Source organism: Nicotiana tabacum, chromosome 15 (genome assembly GCF_000715075.1).
Source record: "Nicotiana tabacum cultivar K326 chromosome 15, ASM71507v2, whole genome shotgun sequence".
Taxonomy (NCBI): Eukaryota; Viridiplantae; Streptophyta; class Magnoliopsida; order Solanales; family Solanaceae; genus Nicotiana; species Nicotiana tabacum.
The window spans coordinates 116238752-116257998 of NC_134094.1; the positions used below are offsets into that span (position 1 = coordinate 116238752).

The 19247-nt window shown below is 38.9% G+C and overlaps 1 protein-coding gene across 1 annotated transcript; it reads left to right on the forward strand.

The window, feature by feature from the left end:
- The first annotated feature begins 774 nt into the window (after positions 1-774).
- Positions 775-5396, forward strand: LOC107777282 (pectinesterase). The gene is made up of 3 exons (XM_016597279.2): positions 775-1651; positions 2397-2744; positions 4618-5396. The coding sequence occupies exons 1-3, from the start codon at positions 913-915 to the stop codon at positions 5307-5309; spliced, it is 1779 nt and encodes a 592-aa protein (XP_016452765.1). The 5' UTR covers positions 775-912; the 3' UTR covers positions 5310-5396.
- Positions 5397-19247: the final 13851 nt, after the last annotated feature.

The following is a 19247-nucleotide window of genomic DNA, read 5'->3' on the forward strand; positions in this document are numbered from 1 at the left end:
AAAGACCATCAAATTAAACCACCTCTGAGTTTGAGCAACGTTTGACCAGGAATATCACGATAAACGAAGAGACTGCGCAAGAAACAGATACAATAAATAAGACATTCCATTCAAATCTGGTCATTTTCCAGCATCTAATCCAAGTTAAACCGCACAGTATCCAAGGCCAAACCAAGTTAAAAAACACCCAATTGTTCTTGTTTAGCAATTTACTGCATATATTGTTGATATTCAGTAGTCAGTGAGAATCTTGAACGGAATAATAAGTGAGTATTTAAAAGTAAATACAGACAGAAACGAGTATATGATGCACACATTGCATAAAAAAGAGAGAGAAAATGAATGACAAAAAGAGAAACCAACAACTATAATTCACATGGCTCTCTCTATGATTTCAACCAAATCTGAATAATATTATTCTCTCTATTATTCCCCACTTTATGTGGTACATTTCAAATTTCGAAAATCAAATATCTTAATTTTTCACGAATTCGGACATACAGAATCTTTAGGTTTCTTAAAATAAAATTTATATATTTAAAAATTATCAGTCGCGAGTCTATCAAAAATAATTTATTTGCCCGAACTACGCTAGAGCCGGATAATTAGGCTGCGTACATTTTATCCTTCCCACACCACACATATGGGAAATCACTGAGTTTATTATTGTTGAAAACTATATAAAAAGTAGTATAAGTCACAATAATTAACAATCCAAAATATCTAAAAGTCATATATATAAAAATATTAGGATCAAAGAATACTCTCTAAATTCGAACTACATGAATCGCGATAGAGGAGTAACAAAAAACAAAGTTCAAATATATGCTCTTGTCACTGATATAAACACCACCTACCTAACGCTCTTCCTCACAACTATACTCTTCCTTCATTCTTTCACCTACAAACTCAATGACTTTCAAAGAATTCTTAGCCGGAATAACAGATTCTGGCAAACACACAAATTCTTTTCCAATGTTAAAAAGACCAAAACTCTTTTTATCCCTCATTGCCTCTATCCTACTAATTGCTGCAGTCATTGGAGTCGTTGTTGGAGTAAACTCACGAAAAAATAGCTCAAATCAAGCCCAAATCGAGGCCATTTCATTGGCAACTCATACCATAGTAAAATCCTCATGTAGCATCACTTTACACCAAGAACTATGCTACTCTACAATTGCAAATAATATCCCAAACTCCTCCAAAAAAGTCACAAACCAAAAGGATGTCATTGAATTGTCCTTGAATATTACAACTAAGGCCGTTCAACGCAACTACTACGCCATAGACAAGCTAGTAAAAACACGAAAGGGTTTAACAGAACGCGAAAAAATCGCGTTACACGATTGTTTAGAGACGATAGACGAGACTATTGATGAGCTTCACACAGCCGTTGAAGATTTGGAAAAATATCCTAATGCTAAGTCGTTGAGACAACATGCAGATGATTTGAAAACTTTAATTAGTGCTGCTATTACTAATCAAGAGACTTGTCTTGACGGGTTTTCACATGATGAAGCTGATAAAAAAGTTCGTAAGATTTTGCTCAAAGGGCAAGTGTATGTGGAGAAATTGTGCAGTAATGCTTTAGCCATGATTAAGAACATGACTGATACAGATATTCAGAATGAGATGAAGTTAGTTGCTTCAGGTAATTGAATGTTACTGTCTTACTTTTCTTTTTAGTTAAATTTAAAGATAATGCCGCCTTTGCATATTTAGTAGGAGTAGTAAGTTTTTAATATCAACAATCTCATTTTACCACAGTACCTTCTAGGAATGACATAACATGTATAAGGTCACAAGATTCAATAAGTATTTTTTAGTTCTATAATATACATACCTCTAGTTTAAGATTACAAAATTCAAAATTAAAGTTCTCTTTACATTTTTAAACTTCATATTAAGACATATAAAATGTCAAATTAAGACGTGTAAAGTGAAATGGATGAAATACTCCCTCCAGTTTTTTTAAGTTGTCATGGTTACTAAAAATATTTGGTCAAAAGTACGTGTCATTTTATAAAATTAAGATACAATTAATTTATTTTTTCCCATTTTTACCCTTACTCTAGTAAATATGGAGAGATTAATGTGGTGAGAAGAAGAGTTGAGTGATAAGTTGAAATTAAAAAATAGTTTAATCAATTTCTTAATATTTTTTAAATGGACACGCAAACAGTTGCGGACCCTCGTCTTGATTTTTTGTGTATTGTTTACTTATATATATATATTTGAACACTCATTGTTTTTTTGTATATTTATTTTTATATATTTTGACACCCGTAAAATACAACCTAATTAAAGGGGACCAGTTAATTATATTCTTAACACGCTACTTATGTACGAGTACTGTTTAATAAAATCACATTTTTATGTCTCAACTCTTAACACAGGTAAAGTGAAGAGAAAACTCAATGAGGAAAGCAGTGGAACATGGCCGGAGTGGTTGTCTACCGGAGATAGAAGACTGCTGCAATCACCGTCAGTGACGGCGGATGTGGTGGTAGCGGCAGATGGAAGCGGAGACTACAAGACGGTGGCTGAAGCAGTAGCTAACGCACCTGAAAAGAGTAGCAAGAGATATGTGATAAGAATAAAAGCAGGTGTTTACAAAGAAAATGTGGAGGTGTCAAAGAAGAAGAAGAACATAATGTTTATGGGAGATGGTAGAGAGAATACTATTATTACTGGAAGCAGGAATGTCAAAGATGGTAGCACTACTTTCCATTCTGCCACTGTTGGTAAGTTAAATTTACAATTACCTTTTCTTTTTTACTTATTTATTCATGCATTACTTGTTGTTTGTTATTAAGTCGCTTTTAGCAGTAAACGGTGTGACGTTTTAAATTTAATACGTTAAAACTCAAATTTCCTCTTAATTTATAGATTATTGCTACAAGTAAAAATCATTGGATGGCTGGCATCTGGCACAATAATAATAATGCTTACTGCGAGAGAACTTCAATTACTTCTAAATGAATATTAGCTAATATAGAATAAGATTTATATCAAAATTATATAATTATCTATTTCATATAGAAAGTGAAACTATTTATTCTGATTATAATTCTAGTTATAGTCTAAAAATTATAATCCAAATTTCTGGAATAACTTGATTTTGAACCAAAAACCCTAAGAGCATAGTTGTGAAAAGCTGTAATTTGGGATGACGCAGAGTCGCATGTGGCAAAGGTGTACTGTGTAGGAGCTTTATTGTTGTTTTCCTTGTCTAGCTAGTAGGAGCAATTACTGTTGCGCGTGAACCCAAGTTTGAATTTCAAACTTCAAAATATGGTTTATCTGTCCGGATTATATATATAGGCTTATATTCTTTAAGATTCAGCAGAAAGGCCTGTGTTAGGCCGTGCTCCAAATAAATCCAAACCCAAGGAGACAAATGACAATGATGCTATATATATGTATGTAGTATTTGAATATTTTCTGAACTATGTACTTATATTAAATCTAACTTAATTATCATAAAATAAAAGTTGTTAAATTAAACCTTTCTATAACACTCTTGTTTGTACTTACATGTTTTGACTGTTATAGTGAAGTATTGTTATATATAACATATATTATAGTAACATAACATAAAATCTAAAGAAATTTGGCTATTATAATAGTGTATTATTATAAATGACGATTGTTATAGAAAAGTTTGAGAGCATAAAAAAAAAAACCACCCATTCATTCAAATAAAATTATTCATAAGGTTTGACCTCCATTTGGCCAATACGTACTCTTGATCACCATCACCTATTGATGGCATCCAGCTGGGAGCGCCTTCCGTAAATTTCCCCACACAGTATTGACTTAAATTTGGTGGTCATTCTATGTCATTGCTAGCCGAGCTCTTTCGTCCACCTTTAAATCAACATTTTGTTTTAGTTTAGAGAATTTCTCCTTTTAATTTGATTAACTATAAATCGAACTCTATCCGCTTCAATTTATGTGATAATATTTTTTTTAATCTGTCCCAAAAGATGATAGATTTTTAAATTTAAAAATAATTTAATTTAAATTTCTCATTTTACTTTTAGTGAGAAATTTGTATAACTATACAAATATCCATAGCTTATATTAGATTACGAATTTCAAAGTTTTGTTTACTTTCTTAAACTTCATGCATATTTCGTAAGAGTTTGATGGAGTAAGATGCTCCTATGTTTCTTTTAGTTATGGCTTAATATAATGGATTAAATGAACAATATTTTTAGCGATTTAACTTAAATATATATTGGTTGTGAAAAGTATTTTTACATTAATAATGTATTTTACTTGCTATCATTTTTAAGGTTAGTAGTCTCACTTACATGTAACTTTTAGTTCATCTATCAATGTATAGAAAAACTCTTTCTTAGCACATAGTGACCATAATTCTATGCTTTCTTAGCTTCCCTGTCCGCTGCAAAAAACAATTCTCTATAAGTAACGCCATTTAATTATCTCAACAAAAAAGAGAAGGGGAATAAAAACAAAACTATTTAGCTTTGATAATTCAAAAAAGGTATGTGAGTGCAAACAATATTTCATTCTTTCATGTACTAAGTTCAATCGATCTTGAAAGGTATCACTACGTATTAATATTAATTTGTTGTTCTAACTTTGCAGCCGCAGTGAGAGAAGGGTTCTTAGCCAGAGACATAACATTCGAAAACACAGCAGGGCACGAAAAGCACCAAGCAGTTGCACTTCGCGTAGGTGCCGATTTATCCGCCTTCTACAAATGTGACATGTTAGGCTACCAAGACACTCTCTACGTCCACTCCAATCGTCAATTCTTCGTCCAATGTTTCATTTCAGGCACAGTCGATTTCATCTTTGGCAATGCCGCAGCCGTACTCCAGGACTGCGACATCCACGCCAGACGTCCAGGGCCGGGCCAGAAGAACATGGTCACGGCCCAAGGGCGTAAGGATCCCAACCAAAACACTGGGATCGTGATTCAGAAATCTAGAATTGGCGCTACTTCAGACTTGAAATCAGTTCAGAAAAATTTTCCTACGTATTTAGGACGGCCGTGGAAGGAATATTCTAGGACTGTGATCATGCAATGTTCGATCGCGGATGTGATTAGTCCGACAGGATGGCACGAGTGGAATGGGGATTTTGCACTTGATACGTTGTTTTATGGGGAATATGAGAATACAGGTGCCGGAGCTGGGACATCGGGGAGAGTGAAATGGAAAGGTTTTAAAGTTATTACTAGTGCAACTGAGGCTCAAGATTATACTCCTAACAAGTTTATTGCTGGAAATAGTTGGTTGAGCTCCACTGGTTTTCCTTTTGCTCTTGGTCTTTAATATTGTTTCTTGTTTTTTTAGTTTCTTTGTTTTGTTTGTGGGTATTAGCTAATACCAAAATAAATTTTATATCAAATCTTGATATTAGCTATCCCATACTGAATATCCCTGCTCTATACCAAACAACCCCTTTGATGATTGATATCATTTTAAAATAATATTCTTGAATAAAGCCTCTAGATTAACAAATGGAGTAGTAAAAAAAAAGAGTGTGGAAAAGACCGCACCCCAAAAGAGTGTGATATAGACAACTTATCCTGATATATAGACAACTTATCCTGATAAAAGTTTCACGACTCGAACCTACATGTAATAGATAAACAACTTGACCGTTCCACCTTTTTCCTCACTTGTTCAGTGTTGTACCCTCTTCTTTGGCTACGTAACAATGACATATGGTTGTGCAAATCATTGAGCTAGCACTTAACCAAAGCATACCTAATTGACTCTTATTAGTTCAACACTAGGAATAATATTTCTTCATGTGTATTTGGATAAAATTTTATTGCTTTAATTAATTTATATTATCACTTTAGTTTTTGTCCTCTTTGTTTGCCCGTAAAAATGATACAGTTGAATTTATACGTGGTTTGTAGACAAACGAATCGATTTGATCCCAAAATAATAAATAAATTAAATAAGAATGCAAGACTTAATGTTGAAATCGAGATAAGACAAGAGATAGCTTGATTCCTTGAGCAAAGCTTCCGAAGGCAATAGTCGCAATATTAATAAGCAAGAAACAAAATGTTATTGAGCTTTTGAACAGTATATAGCATAAGTTTGTTAGAAAATGTATTCCCCTTAAATGGCTGTTGAATTCGCTATTTATAGTTGCACCTAGGGAACAAGGTCCTAGGATCAAGCCTATTTTAAATGACAATTATGGGGGTCATTCAAGAATATGTAACGGCAGGCTATGTATGTCATATTCTCTGTAACGGACTATGTACTTAATGCTATAGAATATTCTCCATTGAATGTTACTGGGTGGCAGACATTTATTTGTCTTTATGAGCAACATTCCCTTCTGGGACAATCGAGATTGCTGCCCCCGAACATGATTTCCACCTGCCTCGCCTTCTATCTGTTTCCGGATCCACGTGTCATTCTATTATGCGAGCATTTAATATGAACATATTTTAACCTATACAGATAGCCCCCCTGCTTTCCAGTGGCACATCCTTGTGTCACCGGGAAGTTGGTGAAGATACCAATACCTTTCTTGGTGAAAAATTCTCCGCACTCCTCTAAAAGGTTTCTAATGTTTGATTAGACGCACGTCTTTCCGCATTTAATTTCCCGAACATGCTTTATCCCATGATTCAACAATACTTTTGCCGGTCTTCGAGATAACCATGACCACAATTTTAGCCGCCTATCCTGTACTTATACGCTTCAATCTTCTTCTTTTACACTTCACATTTTATTATACTCTCTTAAACTTTCTTTACTTAACTCACTCTTGCTTCCAACTTCCTTTAACCTTCTTCTCAAGAGAAAACTCTTACTTCCTTCAGCTAACTATGGCTTTCTCTTCCAAAAACTCAAGTTCTTCAAAGAACAAGGAAAATACTGATGATGCTCCTCCTCCTACGGTGAGCACCATTATTCCGAGAAAGCTTACTATAGCTAAGGACTTAGAAGAGAAGTTCCTTTCTGCTAACTCCCGCACATGGGCTGCTGGTGTATATCCTTCTTCCATCTGTTCTTCTAGCATCCCTGTTGTGAAGGAAGACTGTGGTTGCCATGATTTGAACATTATCGCTCTTGATCTAGCGGAGCAGGTAACCTTCCCCGAAAAGGGCTTTACGTATGTTTACACATATCCATTCACTTTGGGTCCGTTTTCATTTAGCGGGGGACGTGAACCTATAATTTTGGAGTTTTGCTTCTGTTACCAAGTCTACTTGGCACAAGTGAGCCCTTCTGTATGGCGAACGGTATCCTATCTTCGGCGACTATGCTAGGAGACGGGGGAAGAGCTCTCCCTAGTTCGACTGATGAACCTTTATTCCCCCAAGATTTTCCATGGGGGAATGATAAAATTTAGCAAACGTGGTCACCATGCTCTGTTCACCAACATGGATGATGACAACGACTGCGAATGGATGGAGCAGTTCATTGAAGTTTCCACCAGGGACATCATCCGGGATACAACTCCAGCTTTCTCTGAGTCATAGACTCGTATAAGTAAGTTTAACGTTTGTCCTTTCTCTGATTAAAGATCGCTTCATACTGTTACTGATCCTTCTCTTTTCACTATTTCAGCAACTCGGTGGACACCACCTAGGGTTAAAGGCTTGGACCAGTGGGTCCAGAAGATTTTGGATATTACCATGCCTGAGACCCGCCGATGGAAAGAACTGACCTTTAAATACGGGTGGAAGGCCAAAAATTAAGGTAAGTTAACTCTTGAACAAATCTTGTTTCTGCCTTGCGTACAAGAAAATTGACTAACTTCTATTTCTGTGGAATTTAGGTCTATTGCAGGGCTCTGTTACCATCCCCGAGGAGGACATTTTGGATGATCTTGCAGATGCGGCGAGGTTGATGCAGGAAGCCTTCACCCGAACAGTTGTCATCAGACGTGCTTCTGGTGCAAGTGTTTCCTCTCGGAGTCCCCGACCGGAGAACAAGCAACAAAAAAGGCAACGTTCCTCTGCGGCTAAGGTAAAAATAAAAAAGCGAAGAGCACCGCTCCCGATCCAGCTGCAGACACTGTGGTGATCGATGATGATGGAGGAGTCAGTGATGATGGGGCTTCTCTACATAGAAGATAATACCTTTCATCAGCTCAATAGAATGCTCAATTTGTTGAGCTAGTTACACCAACTGAGGGCGACGTCGAGGCGCTCTAGGGGGAGTGTGGTATAGTAGAAGATGCAAACTCTCGCTTTCAAGTCCCAGTCACTGCTCCCGGTACCGTGAGGCTGGGTACCGGGTCTCTTCCATCTTTGGTTGATGACCAACCAATAACCAACACTACTTTGCCGCAGTTTCTTCGCAACCTACAATGCCATCAGCTTCATCTCCCTTTTCGCCAACCTTGCCTTCGCCACCAGCATTTACTACATTATCTCCACCGGCATTTACTATAACATTTACTACATCCCTCTAGCATTTACTACATCGATTCGCCACCAGCATTTACTACAACATTTACTACATCCCTCCTCCCTAGTACCTAATCCATGGGAAGTTGGGGCATAACTATTCGGTCCCTTCAGCAGATCCTCATAGGAGGAGGAGCGTCTCCCACTCAGTCTTTACCAAGTGCCATCTGTTGTATTGGTCGGTGAAACTTGCCAACTCCTGAAGCCTCTAGCTTCAGAGAAAGATAGGAATAAAATACATTCTCTCTCGTGAGAGTGTATGGTAAACAATGACATGTACAATGCAGCAGCGGAATGGTCTTTATTCCTTCAACTATTTTGTCTAGCTTTGCTATGTCAGGACTTTTGATTTGAACTTTTGTTTTGCAGGCTAACTTCCTTGATTCTGATGGACTTCAAAGGTTGAACCTTGATAAAGAGAAACTCACCTTCGAGCGGGATCAACTGTTAGCCGAGTGGGATCAAATTGCTACTTGCCTCCCGAAACTAGAAGAAACGTTGCCAAGGCCGTTGAGTTAGAGGCTCGGTTGCAGCAGAGCGAGCAAGAAGTGGTGACCCTCAGCCAAGAGACTCCCATGTTAAGGGTACAATTTCAAGAGGCCAAGGCAAAGTGGTCTGAGGTCTAAAATGACGTTCTTATTTCTACCGATCGTGAGGCTGCCTCTATTGAAAGAATAAATAATTTGGAGGCAGCCTTGAACTTCAAAGCTGAAGAGGCTACTGCGGAGGAGCAGAAGCATGCCTGGATGGAGGAGAAGTATAAGAAGGTCAGGGAGCATAATAAAGTTTATAACTCCATTATCCGTGACCTTGATGTTAGCTTTGAAGCCGTTAGATCCGAGCGGAATAACCTTTCGACCAAGGTTGACCAGCTTAAGGAAGAGCTTCAATGTCGAACGACTTCCCTCATTGTTGAAAACACATATTCTATGTATATCATGAGGATAAAAACCTTGGAAGAGGCCAAAACGGGTGTCATTGACTTTGATGCCGAGATCGCCAAGGCCCGTGGGCTAGAGTTAACTGCCCGAAGGGTCTCCCGGTCCAACCTGATGCGACTGGGGGCGCAGATTTGGTTGCGAAGAACAACTTGAAGGGGATGATGATGAAGGTCAAGACCTCGATCCAGTGACAGATCTACCTACTTCTCCTAGGGGCGCAGATGCTTCTCTTCCCCCAGATTCTGGGGATGTAGTAGTTTAGCTTTTTGATTTTTTTTTTTTTTTTACTTCGTACTTTTGTACTTGTGCTTCTTGGCATGTTGTTATATAGAAGTACTTTTTCGTTTAAGTATTGCGCAAGTTTTTCTCTTTGCATCGATATGTGCAAGGCTTCAGGTGCATTTTTCCCCAATAGTATTTGGATTCGGGACATAAGTTCTTCCGGAATCAACCCTTTACTGTGAGGGTTTTATAAGAGAGGGCCCTCTTATGTTTACGGTGCTCTTGAAGAGGACGTTTCCTGTTCATTCCAACACTAGCATTTGAAGTACTTGTTTAACTTTCAAATGATAAAATTAAATCATCGCTCGGACAAGAACAAGGTAAAAATAAAAGGACTTTACTTTATTCCTTCCATTTTCAAAAGTACATAAGCATTCATTGTGCTAAAAACAAATTTCCATTACTTGTGGTTAATTTGTACAACTTGTTTCTATGGGGCTGGTCGCGCAGTCCCCGGTCCCGATGATACAACTTTGTTCCTGGATTTCGTAATCCCAATTTTTGTGGCAGTCATGTTGCATTGTGCTCTCGGGTATTTTGAGTCACTTTTCTTAAAACCAAGTCTCTCACTTGAAATAACGGAGATTGGCTCTTCGATTGTAATATCTTTTCACTCTCTGCTTTTGGGCCGCCATCCTTATATGCGCCAAGTTCCTGCGTTCGTCGTCTGCCCGAAAATATCTCATGGTAGGTTCTCCTATGTCCACCGGGATCAATGCTTCTGCTCCATATACGAAAGAGAAAGGTGTCTCCCCGGTGCTTGACTTGACCATTGTTTGGTTCGCCCAAAGTACTCTCGGTAGCGCTTCAGGCCATTTGCCTTTGGCTGCTTCCAATCTCTTTTTGAAATTTTGAATAATCACTTTGTTTGTCGACTTTGGTTAGCCGTTTGCGCTCGGGTGATATGGCGATGATGTGATTCTTTTGATTTTCAGGTCTTCGAGGAACTTTGTGACCTTTGCGCCTACAAATTATGGCTCGTTGATGCAGACTATCTCTTTTGGTATCCCGAACCTGCAAATTATGTTTCCCCACAAGAAATCTACCACTTCACGCTCGCCAATTTTCTGATAAGGACATGCTTCAACCTACTTAGAAAAGTAGTTAATTAAAATCAAAAGAAATCTTACCTTGCCGAGAGCCGGTGGCAGTGGACCGATTATGTCCATCCCCCATTTTATGAATGGCCAGGGCAACAAAATCGAGTGCAATAACTCCGCTGGTTGATGTACCAACGGTGCGTGGTATTGACACTTATCACATTTTTGAACATAAGCCTTAGCGTCTTGTTCTATCCGGGGCCAGTAGTATCCTGCCTTGATTTGCTTTAATCACAAAGACTCTGCACCCGAGTGTTCCGCATATCCTTTCATGAACTTCTCTCATGACGTAATTAGCTTCGAAATCTCCTAAACATCGGGCCAACGGGCCTTGAAAATATTTTCTATACAATTGACCTCCCCTGAAGCAGTATCGGGATACTTTAGTACGCAATGCTCTGGATGCCTTGGGATCTTCGGGTAGCTTTTCGTGCTCGAGATACTCAATGATTTCATTCCTCCAATACCAGACCAAATTGGTAGCGGTTATTCTGTAATAGCTGTCCACGTCCAATACCGAATGCATAAGCTGCAAGACCGTACTGAAGTCTGATCCATTCATTTTTGTGGACGATCCCAGATTGGTTAGTGCGCCTGCTACTGCATTTTCTTCCCTCGGGATGTCGGTATATGACCATTCCCTGAACCGTGCGAGCAGAGCCTGGACTTTCACTACATACTATTGCATGCGTTCCTCTTAGGCTTCGAAGATTCTGTAGACCTGATTTACTACCAGTTGAGAATCACATTTGATTTCTATAACCTCAGAGTCTAGTCCTCGGGCCAGCTCGAGTCCTGCAATCAAAGCCTTATACTTGGCTTCATTGTTAGTCAAAAGAACAGTTCGTATGGCATGCCTTGAGGTTTCTTCCTAAGGCATGATTAGTACTACACCGAGCTCGGGCCCTTTTACATTGGAAGCTCCATCAGTGAACAAGGTCCAAACTCCCGATGTCGATTCTGACACCATCATTGCTTCTTTGGTAGCTAACGGCAGCAGTCCTCTACTAAAAAAGGCCACAAAGTAGGCCAAAACTTATGACTTAATCGCAGTTCTAGGTTTATATTCTATGCAAATTCACTCATTTCGACTGCCACTTAGGTCGACCTGAAAGTTCAGGTTTGTGAAGGATATAACGCAGGGGAAACGTTGTCACTATGGCTATCAGATGTCATTAGAAATAAGGCCCAAGCTTTCGAGCGGAGACTACGAGAGCTAAGGCCAATTTTTTGAGATGTGGGTAGCGAGTTTACGCTCCCGTTAAAATTTTACTAACATAATAGATAGGAGATTGCGTACCTTCATCCTCACAAATTAAAATGGCACTTACTGCTACCTCCAAGACCTCTAAGTAAATCAACAATTTTCACCCTCCTCCGGTTTTGACAATATTGGAGGGCTCGATAAATACCTTTTCAAATCCTTCAGAGCTTGCTGGAATTCCGGAGTCCATTTGAAGTTATTCTTCTTTTTGAGAAGAGAAAAGAAGTGATGACATTTTTTCGAAGACCGGAAAATGAATCTACTTAAAGCGGTCAGTCTTCCTTTCAACCTTTGAACCTCTTTCACATTTGATAGATGGTTAGGGATATCCTCGATGGCTTTAATTTTATCGGGATTGACTTCGATCCCCCTTTGTGACACCAGGAACCCCAAGAACTTACCGGAGCTGACTCCGAATGCACACGTTTTGGGGTTAAGCTTCATGTTGTACTTCCTTAGGATGTCAAAGGTTTCTTGCAGGTGTTTAAGATGATCACTTGTATTCAAAGACTTAACCAACATATTATTTATGTAAACTTCCATGGTTTTCCCTATTTGTTTCTCAAACATTTTATTTACAAGCCTCTGATAAGTGGCTCCGGCGTTCTTAAGCCCGAAAGGCGTCATATTATAGCAATATGTGCCGAAGTTTGTTATGAACGAAGTTTTTTCTTGATCCTTCGGGTTCATCTTGATTTGATTGTACCCAGAGTAAGCATCGAAGAAATTCATCAACTCATGCCTGGCCGTTGCATCAATCATTTGATCAATATTTGGCAATGGGAATGTATCTTTTGAGTACGCCTTATTTAGATCCTCATAGTCTATGCACATGCGAAATTTATTATTCTTCTTTAAAAATACTACTATCTTAGCTAGCCAGTCAGGATATTTTACCTCCCAGATTGAACCGATCTCAAGCAAACGAGTTACCTCTTCTTTGACGAATTTATTTCTGACCTCGGCAATAGGGCATTTTTTCTGCCTTACCGGAGGGATGTTAGGATCCAGACTTAGCTTGTGCATGGCCACTTCTGGCGGAATACCTGTCATATCTGCATGCGACGACGCAAAACATTCAACGTTAAATTTAAGAAATTCTATAAATTCTGACCTGACTTAGGGGTTTAGTCCTGTCCCCAAGTGGAACTTCCTCTCCAAGAATTTCTCAAACAATGTGATATGCTCGAGTTCTTCTGCAATGGATTTGGTTGCGTCCGTTTCTTCCGGTACTTGGAAATATCTTGGTACCGGATAGTATCCCGACTCCTCCTCCCCCAAGTTGTGTCCATTTAGCTCGGGAGCAAACGTCGGTTCCTGTACCACTCCTCAAATCTATAAAGGTTTCAACACACACTAAATATAGAATTTAATTTTTTTTAATCTTGCCTTGAGTGCATAAAAATTATACTTTTATGACGGATTTAAACCCTTGTGATTGACTTTTGAGTTACTTCTCTATTTATAAATAATTAAATATACAATTAGAGGAATATTAATAATTTTAATATTATTAATTATCAACAGTGGGAATAATTAAATACTAGTTAAGTAAAAAAAAAAAGAGAAAACAAAAAAGGAGACCACGTGACAAGCCTAAAGCCCATAAAGGGCTCTTGGAAGGCAAAAGGCGTAAAAGCCTTATACGAAGATAGAATTGGACATTCTGTTTGCTCAAGAAACAGAGGCAGCAAGTCAGCGAACTATTCACACAGACAACGAAAATTCTAGGCTTCTTTACAAATAACTCGTTCTTGAACGCCGGTATATAAAATTTTATATTCTCATTTATCCTACAATAGAAGAATTGGATAGTTAAATTCCTTCTTCCTCTGTATCAACAACAAGTTCAATGTTTAGGTGTGAAACTTTAAAATTAATTAAAATGCACTAATTTTTGTAGAATCGATTGTTTGACGGGTATAAATTGGACTGGAGCCTACTTATTGGATCGAGGAGTTTTGAGGTGAGTGGATATAAATCTTAACTAAAGTGGTTCTACTCACAAAAATATGACCACAAAGTGTTTGATAAAATGCTTTAAAGAGTCAACATGTACGTAATTGGAATGAATGAGTATATGTTGACTAAGTATATTCTAGTTAAAGCTTATATATTTTACTCGAGATGTATAAGCATCTATTTTTCATATTTTTATGCTTTATTACATGGTCCTACATGTTAAAGTTTCAAGAGTTAGAAAGAACTTTTAAAAATACTTTGAGTAATTTTATATCATGCTTATATTATGCATACACTCAAGAATATTATTATCAATACTGATAGATCACTTTCAAACATGATTTAGACTTGAAAAGCCACAAGAAGAAGTTTTAAAAAGATAAGATTTTTGGGAGTATCCTCTATTCTGAGAAGGGGTCATCGTCTAGGCCGAGGGTCCTAACCAAGGCGTTGACTTCCTGAAACTACTTGTACCAAAGTAGGGAGCACACTAGCCAAGGGTCTCGTTGCTGAGAATTTGCCTAGCCAGGCTAAGGTATGACAAATGAGCGCTGAGAACCATGAAGCGAGTGGCACCTTGTGGATTGGTCCTATTCGATCAGGTTGGGATCGAACCCCTTCTGATCACAAGGTGACTAAGACAGAAACAAGTCAGGATAGTTGGAACTCCCGAAGCATAAAGTGAAGTATTTTTTTTAGATAAGAAAAAAAAAAGAATTTCTTTTAGAATATTCATAAATTATTGTTATGTAATTATTTTTAGAATTGTTCGTAGAAGATTTATGTTTTTCATGCATTTAGAATCTTTGCTTGTAATGTATATTTTATTAAAGTTTCGTCCCCTGTCATTAGACTCACTGAGTACAATGGATGGTACTGATGTTCTCCTTTGGGAACTTGCGTTGGTCTGCGGTACAACGTAGGAACTGGTTTTGCAGGCGAGCAGGCTACGGGTTAGGACTTCCCTCATTTCCAGTACTATTGGTGAGCTCCGCTTTTGTTCATGGAGTACTCCTTTGAGTCATCATTATTTAGTTATTTCTTTATTTACTTGGATAACTGGCCAGGACATCCCATGTCCTGAGCGGTGCGTCAGTTTATCAATAGAGGCTTCATAGACATAGTCGGTGGATTAAGATTCATGTGCTTTTGATAATAGCTTTGCAGTATTTCAGTAGTTTCTACGAATAAAATTTTGGAGTTGGTTTATTTTAGATATATAAGAAATTATCTAATGTATTCGTTTCTCCAAAACTCGTAAAAATGGTTCGTACTCGCAATTCTGACACCGACACTCAGGATGTTGCTCAAGAAACTATTGCTACTATTGTGGCTCAAGGTAGAACTAAGAAGGCTTCAACTCAGAAAAGGAAGGGTAACTCTACAAATGGGGTTCAAGTACCCCCCCGGGTTGAACATGAAGAAGGGGTGGATCATGATGAGCAAGTACCTTAGGATCCAGTGCCACCCCCAACAGCAGTTCCGGCTAAGACAATTATATATCTCCAGAGATTGGTCAGTTTTTTAATGTTTTCAGTAGTGCTATGGAGATGTTTAAAGCTTTCATGGCCAACCATAACGAGAAAAGAGCTGAGATTCCACCTCAATCCAAATAGACAGAACAATTCTGAGTCCTCAAGAGTGAATGAATTTTTGAAGCTAAGTCCTCCATTGTTTTGTGGTACTATAGTTGATAAAGATCTAATGTTTTGGTTGGAGGGTGTCAAGAAAGACCTCCGAGCGATGAAGGCATTTGATGATGAAGTTGTGGAGCTGGCTGCCTACCAGATTAGAGATGTGGCTGGTGCTTGGTTTGAGATGTGGAAAAAGGAAAGAGATAAAGATGATGGCCCGCCTACTTGGGAAGAATTTGAAGAGGCCTTCGTGGCTAATTTTATACCAGAAGAGGATAGGGAAGCTAAGGCTACAAAGTTCAAGCAGCTCAAGCAATGGAATAATAGTGTGCAAGAGTTCAACATGGAATTCATAAGTTTGGCTAAGCATGCTCCTCACATGGTTAAGATAGAAAAAGCAAATATCCACAGTTTTGTTGGCGGTTTGGCTTACCACATTAAGGATACACGTCAGCTGCAGCTATAGGAATGACAACTTTCTCCTCTGTTGTGGGTTTCGCCAAGCACTTAAAAAGAGACAGACAACAAAGGAGAGAAGAAAAAGAGCATAACAAGAAAGCCCAGACAGTGGAAGGGTTTAGTGGTACACCCAGTGAAGGATGAAGGGGATCGGGGCTCCTTCAATAGGGGTCATTAGCACCAGCTCATTCCAGTCATCAGTCAGGTGGTGGGTCTTCCTTCAGACGTACTTAGAGTTATAGAAACCAATCTTGCCAGAATCAGAATTTTAGGACACCACCCTCATATAGCCAGAGTCATGTGAACAATATTCACAACAACAAGGTCTTTGTGGTACATGTAAGCGGCAACATTCAGGTCAGTGTAAGCTCGGGTTCCACGGTTGCTATCATTGCAAAGACGTTGGTCATATAAAGGCAAACTGCCCAAAGTTGCGACATAATTTCAGTGGGGGATCAGCTCGTCCTTCTAGTTCCTCATCTACTACAGTGGCACCACCTCAGGCTTGTGGTTCTCAAAATCAGACCGGGCATGGGGCAGGCAGAGGTGCAGATCGAGTTACTCAGGGAGGGGGGACAACCCTGTTTGTTTGCTATACTTGATCGTCAGAGTGTAGAGGCATCTACAAAAGTTATTATAGGTATATTTCTAGTTTGCTCACATAATGCTTATGCCATAATTGATCCAGGTTCAATGTTTTTGTATGTGACTCCAAACTTTGCAATTAACCTCAGGCTAGAATCTGAATAACTTAGTGAGCCTTTCCTAGTATCTACTCTAGTTGGCGAGTCAGTGAAAGCCACAAGAGTCTGTAGAAGTTGTATAGTTTCAGTCTAAGGTCGCAGCACCGAGGCCGATCTTATAGAGTTAGAAATGGGGGATTTCGATGTGATCATGGGTATGGATTGGTTGTCTTCCTGCTATGCCAAGTTAGATTGTCGTGCTAAGATAGTCAAGTTCCATTTTCCAAATGAAGAAGTCTTAAAGTGGAAGGGTAGTTCAACATCGCTTATAGGTAAGTTTATTTCTTACCTCAAGGCACAACGAATGATCGGTAAGGGGTGTCTCACCTATTTGGCTCACATCATTAATCCAGAATCAGAACCACCAGCTCTTCAGTTGGTGCCAGTTGTTAGAGAATTTCCAGACGTTTTCCTAGATGACCTTCCTGGACTTCCTCCTGAAAGAATCATAGACTTTGGCATCGATATCATGCCAGACACTCAGCCCGTATCTATACCTTCTTATAGGATGGCTCCAACATAACTTAATGAGTTAAGAGAACAGTTAAAAGACCTTCTTAACAAGGGATTCATCAGGCCGAGTGTTTCACCATGGGGTGCCCCGGTCCTGTTTGTCAAGAAGAAATATGGGTCTTTCAAAATATGTGTTGACTATCGGCAGTTGAATAAAGTTACCGTTAAGAACAAGTACCCACTGCCAAGAATTTATGACTTATGAGATCAACTTCAGGGTGGAAAGTACTTTTCAAAGATAGACTTGAGGTCGGGGTACTATCAATTGAGAATCAGAGAAGAGGATATATCTAAAGCATCCATTAGAACTCACTACAGGCATTATGAATTTCTAGTAATATCCTTCGGGTTGACAAATTCTCTAGTTGCATTCATGGACCTCATGAACAGAGTTTTCAAGCCATTCCTTGATACATTTATTATCGTGTTTATAAACGATTTTCTAGTATATTCTAAAGACAAGGAAGAGCATGCAGAGCACCTCAAGATAGCCTTGCAGACCTCAAAGGAAAATGAGCTTTATGCCAAGTTTTCAAAATGTGAGTTCTGTTTGCAGTCAGTGGCATTCTTAGGCCACGTTATATCTAATGAAGGCATAAAAGTAGACCCTTAGAAGATAGAAGCAGCCAAGAGCTGGCCAAGGCCGACAATGCCAATCGAAATCAGGAGTTTCTTGGGGTTAGCTTGCTACAATAGAAGGTTTGTAAAGGATTTTCCTCATTTGCAGCTCCATTAACTAAGTTGACTCAGAAAGAAGTTAAGTTCCAGTGGTCAGACGCTTGTGAGCAGAGTTTTCAAGAGTTAAAGAAGAGGTTGACCACTGCACCTGTGTTAACCTTATCGACAGGTTCGGGTGGGTTCACAGTGTATTGTGATATCTCCATAGTTGGTTTTGGTTATGTTCTTATGCAAGATGGAAAATATTTCTTATGCTTCGAGGCAATTAAAGAATCATGAGAAGAACTACCCCACACACGACTGGGAGCTTGCAGCAGTGGCGTTTGCATTAAAGATATGGTGACACTACCTTTATGGAGACCATTCTGAAGTGTTTACAGATCACACAAGCCTCCAGTACATTTTCAAGCAGAAAGAATTAAATTTGAGACAAAGAAGGTGGCTCGAGCTATTGAAGGATTATGACATCAATATCCTTTATCACCCGGGAAAAGCTAATATGGTACTTAGTAGGAAGTCAATGGGTGCCTTGGCCCATCTTGAAGTACAAAGGCGAACTTTGGGTCGAGAAATGCAAAAATTGGCAAATGACGGAATTAGATTGTGTGAGACCGAAGAAGGAGGTATAATTGCTTATGCCTTAGCGCAATCGTCTCTTGTTGCGCATATTAAGGATAAGCAAGACGAAGATCCGTACGTGAAGTTAAAAGAAGGAGTCAAAAACCAAAGAAATCACTGCTTTCACTCTAGGAAGTGATGGAGTTTTGAAGTTGAATGATCGGTTATGTGTGCCTGATGTAGATGGTCTTAGGTAGGCCATAATGGAAGAAGCTCATAGCTCGAGGTACTCTATCCACCCAGGTGCTACCAAAATGTATATGGACTTGGAAGAGTTGTATTGGTGGAAAGGCATGAAGATGTAAGTAGATCATGTGGCCAAATATTTAAATTTCCAGCAAGTCAAAGCCGAGCATCAGAGGCCTAGTGGCCTAGCTCAGGATATAGAGATACCACAGTGGAAATGGAAGATGATTAATATGGATTTCGTAGTAGGTCTGCCTCGCACATACCGTAAGCATGATTCAATTTGGGTTATCGTAGACCAACTCACAAAGTCTGACCATTTCCTACCAGCAAAGATGACAGATTCCACAGAGCAGTATGCGCAGTTGTACATCAAAGAAATAGTCTGATTTCATGGTACTCCAGTTTCAATCATATCTGATAGAGGCCCTCAATTCACAGT

Coding starts and splice junctions, on each gene's coding strand:
- LOC107777282 (XM_016597279.2), top strand. CDS start 913: ATGACTTTCAAAGAATTCTTAGCCGGAATAACAGATTCTGGCAAACAC. Junction 1,652..2,396: donor GATGAAGTTAGTTGCTTCAG/GTAATTGAATGT, acceptor CTCTTAACACAG/GTAAAGTGAAGAGAAAACTC. Junction 2,745..4,617: donor TTTCCATTCTGCCACTGTTG/GTAAGTTAAATT, acceptor CTAACTTTGCAG/CCGCAGTGAGAGAAGGGTTC.